At 44.9% G+C, this 15,237-nt stretch overlaps 2 protein-coding genes across 15 annotated transcripts; one reads left to right on the forward strand and one right to left on the reverse strand.

The window, feature by feature from the left end:
- The first annotated feature begins 2,169 nt into the window (after positions 1-2,169).
- LOC100834176 (uncharacterized GPI-anchored protein At4g28100) lies at positions 2,170-4,904 on the forward strand. Its single transcript, XM_003563838.4, has 2 exons — positions 2,170-2,889; positions 4,247-4,904. The coding sequence occupies exons 1-2, from the start codon at positions 2,170-2,172 to the stop codon at positions 4,583-4,585; spliced, it is 1,059 nt and encodes a 352-aa protein (XP_003563886.1). The 3' UTR covers positions 4,586-4,904.
- Positions 4,905-9,739: 4,835 nt separating this feature from the next.
- On the reverse strand, positions 9,740-12,999 carry LOC106866277. 14 transcript variants are annotated; one of them, XM_014899813.2, is made up of 6 exons: positions 12,621-12,999; positions 12,189-12,236; positions 11,950-12,014; positions 10,642-10,710; positions 10,268-10,359; positions 9,740-10,168 (listed from the first exon to the last, which is right to left on the reverse strand). In XM_014899813.2, exons 1-5 carry the CDS (start codon positions 12,646-12,648, stop codon positions 10,327-10,329), a joined length of 243 nt encoding a protein of 80 aa, XP_014755299.1. In that variant the 5' UTR covers positions 12,649-12,999; the 3' UTR covers positions 9,740-10,168; positions 10,268-10,326. The 14 variants fall into 14 exon arrangements, 3 of the variants coding, with proteins under 3 accessions (XP_014755299.1, XP_024313532.1, XP_014755296.1); XM_024457764.1 differs by having other exon boundaries at positions 10,268-10,337; positions 10,637-10,710; XR_002962407.1 differs by lacking the exon at positions 10,268-10,359 and having other exon boundaries at positions 12,431-12,999.
- Between the last annotated feature and the right edge of the window lie 2,238 nt (positions 13,000-15,237).

The following is a 15,237-nucleotide window of genomic DNA, read 5'->3' on the forward strand; positions in this document are numbered from 1 at the left end:
CCAGGTTCCTCCACACGGTAGTGCCCGTCAGGATCGAATGCAGCCTGCGCCGGATCGTGATGGACGAGATACCTCGCGTCCTTAACGTTCTGCATCCAACGTTCAACTCGGCCACCTGCTGTAAGATACTAGACAGTCTTTGCCGGCCTGCCCTTCATCACTTCTTCCCCATCGTCTTCGCTAGCTCTGGCGTTTTTCTTCTTGTATCTCGATGCACCGCATATGTGGCAGCTCTCATGGTTTTCGTACTCTCCAATGTATACCATGCAGTCGTTTGGACATGAATGATGTTTCACGCAATCCAATCCGAGCGGGCATGTAATCTTCTTCGCCTCGTATGTGCTCTTGGGCAACTTGTTTGGCTGTGGAAAAACCGAAACAAGGTAACTTAACAAGTTTGTGAAGCCCTTGTCTGACAAGCATGATGCTGCCTTCAGCCTCAAAAGTTCGAGCGTCACTTCGAGCATGTTGTTTTCTTCGCCAGCTCCATCATATAAGGGTGTGTTTGCGTCCTCCAATAATTTTTTGAACTGAGCAGACTCTGCCTCATCTTCGGGGTCCTCCAGCTGGTCCCGTAGGTACGGGTCATCTAGCATTTCGGCAATCCTGCCACGTGGAGCTCCTTCACCTTCCACATTAGCCTCCTCATCGACCCTTGTTTCTTCCTCCGAATCATTCGCCAGATCATACCGCAGGACATCATCATCTTCGCTACCGCTACCGACATCAACCGCATCCTCCCCGTGACAAGTCCAGCGAGAATAATCTTTCACAAAACCTGATGCCAGCATGTGCATCTGAACATTTTCAGGCTTCATCATGCATGTGTTTCCACATTTGCGACATGGGCAACGCATCATCAAAAGTCCTTTTCGTTCCATATCACCTTTCGCGACTCCAAAAAAGACCGTCCATTCGGTTATCCATCGAGCATTGATTCTTTCCTTGGCGTACATCCAAGAACGGTCCTTCGATCTACAACACAATACACAAGAAAACAAAAAAGAAAAATAGTTAGCCTAATCATTGACAAGGAGATTAAGGTGCTAATTAACCGGAGCTAACTAAAAATTTGAAATTAGAGACATTCGGAGAGAAATTGGAGGCCGACGAGAAAGATCGGGAGGGAGAGAGAGCTCGCAAGCGAGAGGGAAGCTCCGGGTGACGACGAGGAGGCCGCATTTTGGCCGGCGGCCGCGGAGCTCAAAAATTTGAAATAGGGGAAGTTCGGAGAGAAATTGGAGGCCGGCGAGAGAGATCGGGGGAGAGAGACATCGGGAGGGAGAGGGAAGCTTAGGGCTCGAAGATCGGAACTCGCCGGCGCCGGAGCTCCAAAAATGGAGCTTGGCGGCCATGGCCGCTTGCCGGCCATGGAGGCAGCACCGCCGGCGCGGGCGTGGGGGGGGGGGGGGGGGGAGGGAGGAGGGGCTACCTGGGGGGCTCGTCGGCGTCCATGGCGCGGTCGGGCAACACCTCGCGGTCGCCGAAGAGAAAGGGGCCACAGCTGGTCCGTTACGACGCGCGGCGCGACCAGCTGCGGCTCTGCCCAGTGTATTTAAAACGCGACGATCATCAGTGTCGGTCGCGGTTTTCGCGACCGTTACAGATAATTGTGGACACATCAGTAACGGTCGCGCTGGGCCGACTGTTACTGATGCATGGTTCATCAGTGGCGGTCGCCCCTTAACCGACCGCCACTGATGTAACTCGCGAGCTATGAGTGTTCATCTGTGGCGGTCGCGCCACTGAGGTGTCGTTGGGCGGAGACGGGCGGTGCCCGCTCAGTTCATTAGTAACGGTCGCGCCGGACCTGTTACTGATGTGCCGTTGCATATAGACCGTTTTGTAGTAGTGTTTATCGCCAAATCTGAGGAATGTCATCGCTGGCATTGCTAACCGAGTAACGGATTATCCACCCAGTTCCAGGACTTGGCCTAATTCGTTGATCAACGGAAATCTCCAAACAGGATGCCAAATGAAATGATGGAGAGCTCGCCGCCGAGAGAACACTAATTTTTAAAATCAACACACAAGGTGCAAGCCGCATCTCTTTATCTGTCCGCTGCTTTGCCAACAATGCTCACTCGGTCCCTCTCAAACGGAGCACCACATTTTAACCGGCTCAAACACACGGTCACACCCTCTGCCGGACGGACAAACTACACCGCAATGCCTCGCCTCCACTGCACAATCGTCCTCCTACTCTCCCTCACCGGTCTCCTTCTGCAGCACGCGGCGGCGGCCTCGCCGGCAATGCCTGACCCGGCGTCGCTCGAGCCGTCGCTGCTCTTCCCTTCAGCCAGCGCCACCCAGGCAGCACTACAACCCACCAGGGCGTCCTCCACCATCCCGGCATTCCCCGAGCAGTCCGAAGCTGCCGCCACTTCCTCCGTCTGCCAGCTCGCCCCTTCCCCGCCGCTCCTCCCGGCGGTCCTCGCCTCCTGCAACGCCGGCCGCGGGAAGAAGGGCGCACTCCCGCCGCGTCTCCAGTGCTGCCCGCCGCTGGCCGCGTGGCTCTACGCCGCGTACGCGCCCACTGCGCTGGGATTATTGGGAGGAGCCAGAGCAGCCCCCGCGGGGGAGGAGCGTCCGGCGGCGGCGGCAGCGGACGTGGCAGACTTGCTGCCGCTGCTGCCGGACGACGTGGAGGAGTGCGCGGGCGCCGCGGACCGCGCGCTGCGGGCGTCCGGAGCCACGCTGCCGCTGCCGCCGCCGCAGGTTAATGGCAATGGGACGTCATCGTGCGACGTGGCCTTCTGCTACTGCGGGATCAGGCTGAGGCGGCCGGTCTGCGCGGTGCCATCCGGGAGGGCGGCGAGGAGGCTGGAGAGGGACTGCGCACGGCCGGGGCTCGCCGCCTGCTCCCGGTGCCTCCGGGCGCTCAACCTGGTGAGCCTTTTTCACATTCAGAGGATTTTTCTTCTCACCTCGGATACTTCTGTGCTGCACTGGACTAAGGCGTATCGATTCACAATCTACCGACGTTTTTTTTAGTGAAAACTCAAGGATTGACGAATACTACTCCTTTAAGACTGCAACCTTTTGTTTAGATAGATGCCAGGGAATATCACGTGAAGCATTTAACAGATTTACAGTATATTACTATTAAGCATCGACTGATCAACTGATGAATGAATAGTGCATAACATCAAACATAACAAATGCTCTTTTGCATTGCATACGATCGAGCTGGTACATTATCCTAAAGTGTACGTTACTAGTATTCTAGATGACATTTTAGTGAAATCTCCACATTATATTTTTTTTTTGAGGAGTTTCCACATTATATTTCATTTTTCCAAGGAACATGCTAGAAGCAGAATGGATACAGCTGAGGTAGAACTAGTATATGTTTCAGATTGCATTCGCACGATAAATTCACTTATTTTCGGACGGAGAGAGTAGTATTAATTTTTCTATAACCAAACATAATGTATACCAAATACAACGAGGGGCTATTTTATCTTGTAGAATCATCATGTATATTGGATCCTCACTACTGTAGTCTGAGATAGTTAAACAATGGGTTACCGTTATTTTACTTTTTTTTTGCGATGAATTATAGTTATTTTATCCTAAGAGCTGGCATATGTATCCATCAAAATAGACAAATCGCGGCGGTCCCAGTATTTTGCGGTAACCAACAAAAAGTTCCCGGAAAATGTCGTGCAGAGTTCACTAGATGGGTAGGCCCTGGAGCATGATTTGCTACAGAACACCATGCCTCCACTCCGCTCCTTTACCACTTTCACTTTGGGTTCGAGCCTCGATGCAGCTCAGGCCGTTCCCTCTCATCTCTTTTTTCACCTAAAAAGGATCACAAGCAAGCCATTGCTTCCCCTCACACACAGGACGAATCATTTGCCATCCGACCCAGAGATGCGGTATGCTGTCACACCATGTGGCATGGAGCATGGGCCAACTGGTGTGAGAGCGAGGGTTTTGTCCCTTGGTCTCAACTGGAGTGAGTCTCTATCCTATCCTCTATTCCTTTTCTAAGGATCAGCAACGTACGTGTGGTTAACGACCTTGACAGTTCCTGCCTGCACAAGCGTGAACCTTTTGTTCTGTTTTTTTTACTGTGTTCATGTGTGCACGAAAATATTTCAACCTATTTCAACATTAAGCCTAGCTGGGGGCCAGGAAAGAATTTACTCCGGTTTCTTTCTAAATCCTCACGTACTATAACTAGCTCGATTAGCGTAGTTCATTCACTGTAAACCCCTAATCATCCCATGCATTGCAGCTGATCGCCGGTGGAGACCACAAGAACGCCACGTCATCGAAGTCGAAGCAGGATGGCCGGTCACGGCAGCGTGACTGCCAGCTCATGGGGCTGACGTGGCTGCTGCAGCGGAACGCCACCCGGCACCGCGTGGCTGCCACGGCCGTCCTCCAGGCCCTCATGGCGGCCGACGAGGCGGGCACTACCAGCCCAACGGCGACGTGCTCGCTCCCCGTCGATGACATGCCGCTCGCCGTCGCGTCTTCAGAGATAAACGGCGCCGCAGATTTGTCCGCCGTGGGCCGTCTCCTTCGCGTGCTACTGGGCGCCTCGGCCGTCATCTTCTCGTGGTGCATCTGATTAAAGTTTGATCGATCTTCGCTGCACGTACGGTCTCTTCTTCTTAATTTAACTAGTTCTTTGCCGTTCATTCTCATGTGAGTTCCTGGAAGGCTAGAGATTGGAAAGTGGATTTTATTACTGTAATTATATGTTGTCCTGGTGCTAAATCTGAGTGCGCATTCCCTGGTAGGTTATTTTTTTCGTTACAGATCTTTTGCTATTAGGACGGCTCTCAAGCGAGATTTTGGGAGGAATTTTAGCTCGGAGGTCGTCCCCTTCGAGAGCAATATCACTTCATGTTTTCATTGTGGCGTAACAAGCGTGACACTTTGGCTCAGATCTCGCTTCCTTTCTCTCGAATATGCCTTTCAAACATAGCTTTGTTGGACCCAAATTGGGTGAGACGAGTTCGAATCTCCGTCTCAGTGGCGTGTTTTCGGTCAAATCAATGTACTCTCTCCGTTCCATAATTCTTGTTGAAATATTACATATATCTAGACACTTTTTATGAATAAATACATCCATTTTTAGGCAAATTTGAGACAAGAATTATGGAACGGAGGGAACACCATGTTTTGGTTCATTATGATGTCCTGATTTCCATCAACAGGCTATGAAAATTAAAGGTTCCTCTAAAGATAAATTTTTTCCTTTCGTTCTTGTGGCGGGGAGTCACTTTAACTAAAGACAACATGCTAAAACAGAATTGAAAGGGTGGTTTGCAGTGTAGCTTCTGTCATGAAGGTGAGACTATGACACACCTTCTGTTTACGGTATCGTGTCTCTCGCTCTGTATGTCAATAGTCCAATTAACTTCTAATATTTTTTCCCTCATAATCTTACTCATATGTTTGGATCCTGGTTGTGGGGGGTTAATAAAAGATTGAGGGCGCTTATCATGTGGGGTTGTTGCTTTATGTTGATCAATTTGGTTATGCAAAAATGATGCTGTTTTTAAGAGTAAATTGCACAAATACACATATCTAACAGCTCTTGTAACAAAAAAACCACGACCCCATGTATTTTAACTGATACCCATGAGTACAAGACTAATACGTAATAAAGCACCCAAAACTCACAGCTTTGGCCAAGTTAATGATCCTGTCCCACTTGTCATAGGCACGAGCCATTTATGTGGCTTAATTCTCACTCCTGACCGGCTAGAGCCCTAGGTGAGCTCACACTTCTCCTCCCGTCCCTCTCCCCGGCGGTCGGATGGATGGATCCTCGTCCAGGACTCCAGGTGGATGAGGTCGCTGCACACTCCAGGGCTCAAGGTGCCCCATGCCCGCCGCTGCACCTCCCCACGCATGCATCTCCGCCTCTTCACTGCAGCCTGGTGGTGCATGACTGCATCGGCGTGAGGGCGCCGGTGCTAGCTCCCCGCTATTGTGCGTCTCTCGGAGAGGCCTCCGTAGCCGCCATGGTCAGCCAAAGAGAGCTGGATTTTTTGTTTGTTTGGTTTGGTTTAGTCTATGTATTGATTGATTGATTGATCCGTGATGAGAATTGGTCTGATCTTGCTTCATTTAACCTGTACAACCACATGCTTATATGGGTACGGCATACCGATTAGGTTAGCGTGAATTGGTGGCGTCTCAGCCAAGTGGTCGTTTGGGTCTCGCGATTCGAGACTTGGGAATTAGCTATACCTGGCAGCATGGTGGTTGTAGTTGTTGGAACAAGAGGGGTTTGGAGCAGGTGCGATATCACTTCCGACTGGGAAACCTTAGCGGGCTGAGACAATACCATGAAACGTTAATTGAAAGGACACGTAATCGATGCCATTGCTACTCTGGCCGGAGGACCACAATGGGGTAACATGTCGGTTTCTTGTGGGTCCAGTGTACAACCTCTGCAGAGTGTAAAACTACTTGAATAGCCGTGTCTGCGGTTAATGGATGGGTGAAGTTGCATCTTGGGTTATGCACCTGTTTTTATTTGACGTGTGTGTGTGCGCGCACGCGCGTGTTGGAGTGGTTTTGTTGGAGGTCGACATGGGTCGACATGGCCGCCGAATCAAAGGAGGATTCCGCCGCATATAACTGGTGTCGCGGTTGAGCGTAATTGGTTGGTTTATTCAATAAACTAGCAATGCGGCCCTTGCAAATGCGAGGGCAACATCTTAAAACCAATATAATTTTTCTGCTAAATAATCATGACATGTGCGAAAACTATGTTCAATCATCTTTAATCAGCTGTGTGCTATGCCATATTTAAAAAATGTTTCATTTCTACATGGTTATCGATATCAATATTATATGATAAATTTTACGTGATGTTGGACTAATGGAGAGGGTGAAACTTAGATTTCCGGTCATTCATATAAATATGACATACAGTTATGGATAATTGTTGTTTAGACTATAAGGACAGTCTAGCCTGATGATGTTTAAATATAGTCACAAAAATCATTACTAAAACATGGTTATTGATGTTGCGTAAAAACAATACGGATGCAATGCTATGAAATGTGTTCCATCGTGTATACAAAGCAATGAAATGCAATGTTTGGTGCAATTTAAATTCCAATTGGTTAACATTGTCACCGCTGACGTTGCGTAAAAACAAATGTCACCGCTGACAACTTTTTTTAGTCTAACGCACCTCTGACGCTTTCTACGGAACAAAGCATCAGAAGTGAAACCTCTAATCGACCATAGTGGCCTTGAAGAAGTTCACCTCTGACGCTGGTCGCATAAAAACCGTCATATCACTACTAAAACATGGTTGTTGACGGTTCCACTTTGCGTCGGAGGAGAGGGCTTAAGAGGCGGAAGAGATTAGCCTTCGTGTAGTATTGATGTCTATTATTATTTTAGGTTTTTAATCATTTTGAATCTCACATAGTAGTAGTATTACATTGTTTGAAAAGGTATGGATGGACCCTTTTAAGATTTTTAGATGACTCTTAACAATGTTTATTTTTGGAATTATTTAGTAGAGTTGACACAAATTAAGTATGAAGTAATTAATTAAGATATAGAATATAACATTTGATTGAGATGTGTTTGTTTGGAGATAATGGCCCCGCTTGTTGAATTGACCCATGGGAACTGAATAATAGATCAAAATAAAATTCATAATGTGTTGTGGTATTTCTCTTTCATCGATTGTTTACTTCATACATTCACCCCTTTTAACCCATCGGGGGATAGGAATTGAGTTTTGATAAAATGTGATGTCTTTTTAAAAATGGGTAATCATGTGTGTTGCGCAATTGTGGAATTCAATGATCTCACAGTCAAGTGCTACAATGATATAAATGGTTTGGTTAGCAATGTCAATAGATGTGCACGTACTCATCCCTTTCCACACTGATGGAGAAAAGGCAGTATCAAGCTAAGTAAATACCACCAAGTCAGTACCAGGATACCAGGATTTAGTGACGGTGCAAAACCTTCAGAAATGACCCAAAAACCGACAGAAATATAGTTCGTGTCGGTTAACCATCACGCAAATACCGTCAGAAACGGCAAAGGTACCTAATATACAGCGCGCGCACATAGGCTTGGATAACCATGTATCGAGCAATCCACAAATATTCCAACCATCTGGAGTGTACAACTGGAGGCAATTTTCTAAGTGCACTCATGACTTTCAGGGATGAGGTTTATCGAGTACCAATTAGTCTTTGCTCCGTATATTGGCAGTAATTTTAATTAGTGACGTCCTGTTTAGTTATATGTAACAACCAAATTTGTATTAAATCCCCATGCTCCTCTCCTATTTCGTCCTGAGTTTAGTTGTGGAGATGAAAGGGATTTAAGGCCTGTAACTATCAAGCACTTGCAAGTTGAAGAGAAACAATAGTTATTTATAGTAGTATGACAGAGTACCTTGGTAATCAAGTAGAACTCTTCAGTTAGCTTCTCCTCAATAGTTCATGTCTCTATTTCCTAGAAATTTAAATATAGAATTAAAAACTAATCTTAGTCTTGGACAATTGTTTGTTCCAGAATTAGGGATCCTAACCTCTCTAAACCTTAAAGGACATAATCCCTCCGTCCATCTTTAAAGGGCGCATAATATTTTTCACCGGTACCAAGGGACCCTGACGTGCTGACTGCATTCGTATGCATGACCAATCACAACATCTAACATTTACACCTGTGCATGCAGCCAACCCATCTCCCCATGCCCTGATTAGTCAGACCAGTGGATAGATCTCTAAATAATTAATATTGCTGGCTCCTCATCACCATGCGCCTGGTATATTTGGACTTGAGAGTACAAACTACGCGTCCCTAAAAGCTAGACGGAGGGAGTAATATTTTGCTTCACAAATTGAGACATTGTCTTGAAATGAATTTAGAGTATGTCATCGATCCACTTGGACTCAGGATGCAACCAAGAAGCAAATGGCTCCTGGGAGCCATACTCCTAAGATGGACACTAAATCTGTTAATTAATATTTAAGAGGGTTTAAAAATTCCGGAAATATTTAAACATATGAATTACTTTGAATTTCTCCTAAGATATTTTTAGGCCTTGCCACCATATACATATACATATATACATATACACACATATATATATATACATATACACATATATATATACACACATATACATATATACATATACACACATATACATATATACATATACACACATATATATATATACATATACACACATATATATATATATATATACATATATACACGCGCTATTCGACTCCAATATTCTGCACCCGCGCCTGGCTCCCTGGGCCCGTGCCGGCTGCGCGCCCCAGCCTCGCACCAAGCGAAGCACATTAATCTGCATGCGCTGTAACAAAATTACGTAGCCAGCGCATCGTTCGGTAACCCGCACGCCCAAAAGAAAAATTTGCATGCGACGTAAGAAAGTTATGACCGAGGACCAACAGCTGACCGCATGCAGCGTAAGAAAGTTAGCACCGAGGCAAACGTAAGAAAATTTCGTCGGAGTCTTCCAGCAGAATATATCAATTGCCCACTGGTCCCACAGCAGAACATTATGCCAGGGAAGGAAAGGCAAGGAAGTTACGACCGACGAAACTATATTTTTGGCAATCATGTTCGAACTAATTATAATTAGCAACCAAATTTGATATTCTTTTTATTGTCCATCAATGTGTAAAAACCAATAAATTAGATAGTCAACGTAAGAATATTTTAATTTTAAGCTGTCAACTAATTCATGATCTTCAAATAAAGCTAAGAATGGCATTTTCAACAAAGCTGAAACAAATATTCGTACAATATTTTCAAAGAAGTTTATACAAACAGCGAACGCAAGACTGGCTTTACACAGAAAAAGAAAGACCGGAGGCTTTGCGATGAGCAGGATGAGCACGCAAGGTTTTGCACTGTCATCCTGGAAAATAGCGAAGCATGCATAACAAATTGGTGACATTTTCCTAGTAGGGCTCTGAAGACTTGACAACTCTCCTTGCTTGTATTTCCAGGGCCATCTGCCTCTGCTCCGAGCCGAGGGTGGATCCAAACTGACTCGCGGCCCATATGACCGACACACTGCTCCCCAAATAGATTTTTCATTTGTTTGTGAATAGGAGTGTTTTCCTTCACGTAAACATGTCCGATAAGCAGCAGTACAAACTCCCCACATTTCAACCTGCATTGAAGAGGGAAAAAAATCCAACAACAAATAAACAGCATGGAGAAATAAATATGCAATTGATATTGTTTCTATCGAAGAAAGAGCTGGAGTTACCAGAGCACTGTAATGAATATTGTAATAATCAAAACTCAGAATGCAAGAGATTCAGTTGCTCATCCCAACCCTTCATTGTGGACAATTATCTCTTAGCATTCAGTTAGAGGCGGTTATTGATTGATAAATGAGCGAGTAGAGGTCAACAACTGATAATTTTCACATATAGCTTTGTAGTAGGCATTGTTGCCATACTTCGTACTTCTCATTTCACAAGTTTATAATTCTTTAGTTCAAAGAAAGATCAATCACACGCATGAAATATATTAATAACTATACTTTGCATGGCACTGCAACAATATTTTAGCACAAATTGTTGGGCATGCATTCAGATATAAAAATAAGAACACTTATGGTAAAAATTCTTGCCTTACATGCTCTTCTACTTGCACATCCTTCAAAAGCTGAGCAACCTTTTTAAGTCCACTGCCTTCCTCAAAGTCCTACAGAAGAAAGTAGTTATATAAAGACCAGCTGACGAACACAAATTACTGCAGTAACCAGACACAATCAAGTTTGACAATTTATTGAAGGCTGTGTGACTCGTTTTTTTATCAACACATACTCACAGCAATATCAATCATGTCCTGAAATGAAACCTAATACTCAGACATACTGGCCTGTAGAAAGCATGTCTTCAAAGCCAAATCACTAGTCCGTTCAATGTCAGTATCATGTAAAAGTAATAAAAATGGACATTGCAATCATCTCAGAGCAATCTGCTAGCTTATATTTGCAAATTATCTCTTTCATCAGTATATTCATCATAAATCCTAGGGAAAGATTCATATATACAAAGATCGAAGACAATCAGTAGACATTCAGGTAAAGAGGTAAATCACACAATCTGATTCGAAGGTGAATCCAACATTAATGATATCAGAGCATCCAAGCACACCCCTTGCTCAGTTGGACCTCAGCGGCTAAAAACAGCCATGTAGCATCAGTACTGTTCATGTCATGGCATTGTTGGTTTTCAGTGTCAGTAGCTGCAGGCCTGTGCTCTGTGAATAACTAGTTTATTTAGTTGATGTCTATGGATTCAGGTAGTTAGTTCCTTTTCTGTTGCTTGTACTCAGTCACCAGATTGACCAGATAAATGAAAAGGAAGATCCAAAAATGCTGCACAACATAAGCAACCTAAAAACCTCTTGTGTCCAGTTTCGCGATCATCCAAACATTGAAAAAACCAGTGGATTCTTAATAATCTAAACATTGTAAAAACCAGTGGAAATCCAAAGATTCTATTAACAGGTGGAATCATGGGCAGTAGCACACAAGCTGCAGGGTGGTGCCTAAGCATGCAAAGAAGGACTTCAGTCATCCTATCATTTAAATTGCCAAAAGTACCAAATAAATCAGGTTGCGATACCAAACAATACCATTGAGAATGTCTTGTAAAACCCAGGGCAACGAGAGACTCAGTAAGATAGTTGTTAACCACTGCCGCTTGTTATTTTCGTGCAAAACCTTTGTAGCTCCAGATCACATATTAATAGGATTTTCTCTAGTTTATTCACTAAGTCACTATGAGCAACACAGTGCAGCAAAAATTTACTATTACTCGAATACTTCCAGTTCCAACTACCATAAGAGCAGCTGCATAACAAGGGCATCCGTAAAAGCAGATGGACAAAAAAGAACATCATAAATGTTTATTTGCAGTTCACAAATTGACATACCTTGTTGCGAACTTTAAACAAGTACATATTGACTGGAGAAGCAAACAAGCATTTTGATTTAATATCTGCAATATAAAATTAGTACGGAGTATATTATATCAGGCTAGCACTTCAAAGTTCAAACGGTCCCGAGCCAAGAAAAGGGACAACAATAAAACTTGTATTCTTCTTGCCACTTCTAGTAACAAGCTGCAACTTTGTGCTAACATAATAGCACCAGAAATTAGATTCTGATCAACCTGCAATAAAATTCTCCTTGCCGCTGCAAGGCCCCTCACGCTGGAATTCTGCTCCAAATAAAAAAATACAGATGAGCTCGAAACAGGACAGTCAAACAGAGGATACGGTCAGGCCAACTCAACTATGCAATTTTTTCATAAGCTAAAACAGTGGCATCAAATTAAATACTTGTGCAGACAATAAAAGCTTGCAGAGAAGGAAATAAAGAAGAAACCTGCAGTATACTAAAAAAGACACTTACGGGCATTCCATCAAACAGGTGCAGGTCAACTTGATCCAACATGATATTTCTCATGGCTAATACAATTAACTACGCCAGTTGTGATAGCAGCTTCAAATCTGATCGCAAGACAAGGAAAAACACGAGCATACAGAAAACAAAGACCATCGATTCCTCCAGCAAACATTCAGCGGAAGCATGACCGACATACCAGGTGGCGTCTGCGGCGGCAAGTACATGCGCAGCAAGGCGGTGACGGGATTGGCCGATGTCGCTGGGCACGGTGGCAGCGAGGTCAGCGACGCGGCCGAGGGAGAAGCTGCCGGCGAGAGGGCGGGAGCAGACGTGGTCGACCACGCCAGGCCAAGGGTGCGTGCCGGCCATGGAGCGGAGTTCGATTGTCTCCAGCAAGGCGTCAGCGAGGAGGCGTCGTCGGCGAAGCTGACGAGGACTATGGCCGGAGGGTGCCGCCACGCCGCCTGCTCGACGGACTCAGCCGCCCCCTCGCGCAGCTCCTCTCATTTTTTCTTTTGAGAATCACGGGAGAGAAAGTTACGTCTGGTTCGAGGTTCGGGCGGACCTGGGCCTTGTTGGACCGACCGGGTGCAGAATAACTTATTCTTCGCCCGGGTGTATAATAGAGTTTCTATATATAAATATACTATCAAAAGAACCCGTGCGATGCTACGGAACAACAGAAAGTGTATCAAGCACGAACCGGTGGAGGCGAAGTCTGAACATTGATTTTTCAATTGGATTGATTTCTATATTGAGATTGATACCGAGATTTTTTGTTTGAGTTCGGATTGATTTCCGTACTGAGATGGATACGAAGAATTTTGGATTTCATGCTAAGGAAATTGATTTATTTTAGAACTGTTCGTATTATGTTGTGACAAATTTGGACCGTATGATAACTTTCGGTAAATCTAAACCGTAGAATTTCTGCTATTGAAATCGTGAATAAGGCGAGAGGGAAAGAAAATAAGAGGCAGTGACATATTGATTGCAATTTTAACGAAATTGACCGACCAACACCGACCAACGGCACCCACCCATCACCACCGATTCCAATTTAATATTTAATATATTGTAATAGATATATATAGTCGATGCATATGCAATTATCTTCAAATATCAAACCTTCGATGAACCAATAAGAAAAATTATTATGTACTCACTCCGTTCCATAATTCTTGTCGAAATATTACATGTATCTAGACGTTTTTTAAGAATAAATACATCCAATTTTGGACAAATTTGAGACAAGAGTTATAGAACGGAGGTAGTAAGTCTCAAGCATGATTAAGTATCAGATAAAAGGGGGTTAGGGGCATGTCAAGCGACCAAGCGCTTTTGTAACACCACCAGCTTACTAATTGGAGGCCTAAATCGAATATGGAGTAACATAACTACATTGCATAGATATAATGCCATCACAGACCTATGCTAGGACCTAGCGTTTACACATACTGTGTATGCGCTGAGGTACATGCACGTACGTAGACAGCCACATGAGGGATCGATTGTATCCATGCATCATGGCTCCTTTGTATATCGCTGCCTGGAGTGATAATTACGCTGCATAATAAGAACAGGTTAGAAATCCGCGGAGACAGGTACAGGCATATCTCGACGGTCAGAAATTTTGCTTTTTTGTGGGATTTTACTAGCAGCGTCGTATCATGTGAATCCACCTGAGTTGGTGCATCTCTGCATCCGTCACATCTCAGCAGGAGAATCCACATCCAACGTAAGTACTTCCGATCATGGTAAATTTGCGTTAAAACGCCTGCAGCTCCTCTAAGCTTGTCATGTTAATTTGCCAGAGCCCTCAGCCAGGCGCACGTCTCCCTCCAATCTCCATCGTTCTAGGGCTCCGACGGTCGATCGCCGACACGGTGGCCAACAACAGCAACGAGCAGTGAGTGAGCCTGCATGTGCGGAGGCACTAACTGTCTAGCAGGCGACCACATCTCCAACGATGGTTGCGGTGGAGACCCGTGTTGGTTTCCTGTAACGCGATCCCGGCGACAAGGAAACCACGTTGATGACCTCCGACGATCCCAGCAACAAGCAGACCAGCAGAGTCGCCAACCTGCAGATCCCTGGGGGTGGGGGGCCTAGAGGCTACCTACCATCCCGATGACCTCTACCACATCCTGACTTTCTACAACGTGCGAGTCTTCTTTGTTGTGCCTATGCCTATGTCCCACCGTGGACCGAAGATCTTCTTCTTGTGTTTGTGTGCCCATGTATAGCTTTGCAATGTGAATGTTATGTAAGTGGTGAACTGGAATTTCAAGCTGTTGGTGACCGAAAATTTCAGAAAGAATTGGTTTTTGTTTTTGCCTTGTTCTTGTTACTGAATGCAGTTTGATGTGCTTCTCTAATTTGAGGTGTTCCTGTAATTTATTTTACAACTTTCTGCACCTGATAATGTGTTTCTCTCTTATTTTACAACTTTCTGCACCTGATAAACTACAGGTGCTATTAAGTATTAACACCTGCCAACCCGAACTGATGAATCAATGAGCTCACTGTTGACAAAGTTGTTAACACATACACTTCTTCCAGTTGCAAGTTTTTGCTCCTTAGAGATTTCTGAATGGTATTAAAAAATTCTCTCAGGTGCAAGCTACTGCCACTGCTTGCAATGTAATGCAAAAAGATTCAGCAAATAAAACAAACCGTGATTGATCAGGCTATAGTGTCATGTTACATTGAAGTTCATTGAAAAAAGAAGTTGTAGTGTGATATATGGTGCATTGCTGCTCCTGTTTCAGAATTTCTTCCGTTCGTTGATAAACAAGGACATGTTGCGACTG

Source organism: Brachypodium distachyon, chromosome 1 (genome assembly GCF_000005505.3).
Source record: "Brachypodium distachyon strain Bd21 chromosome 1, Brachypodium_distachyon_v3.0, whole genome shotgun sequence".
NCBI lineage: Eukaryota > Viridiplantae > Streptophyta > Magnoliopsida > Poales > Poaceae > Brachypodium > Brachypodium distachyon.

Coding starts and splice junctions, on each gene's coding strand:
- LOC100834176 (XM_003563838.4), top strand. CDS start 2,170: ATGCCTCGCCTCCACTGCACAATCGTCCTCCTACTCTCCCTCACCGGT. Junction 2,890..4,246: donor GCCTCCGGGCGCTCAACCTG/GTGAGCCTTTTT, acceptor CATGCATTGCAG/CTGATCGCCGGTGGAGACCA.
- LOC106866277 (XM_014899810.2), bottom strand. CDS start 12,648: ATGTACTTGCCGCCGCAGACGCCACCTG. Junction 12,237..12,620: donor GCCGCCGCAGACGCCACCTG/GTATGTCGGTCA, acceptor TATTTGGAGCAG/AATTCCAGCGTGAGGGGCCT. Junction 12,015..12,188: donor CAAGGAGAATTTTATTGCAG/GTTGATCAGAAT, acceptor TTTATATTGCAG/ATATTAAATCAAAATGCTTG.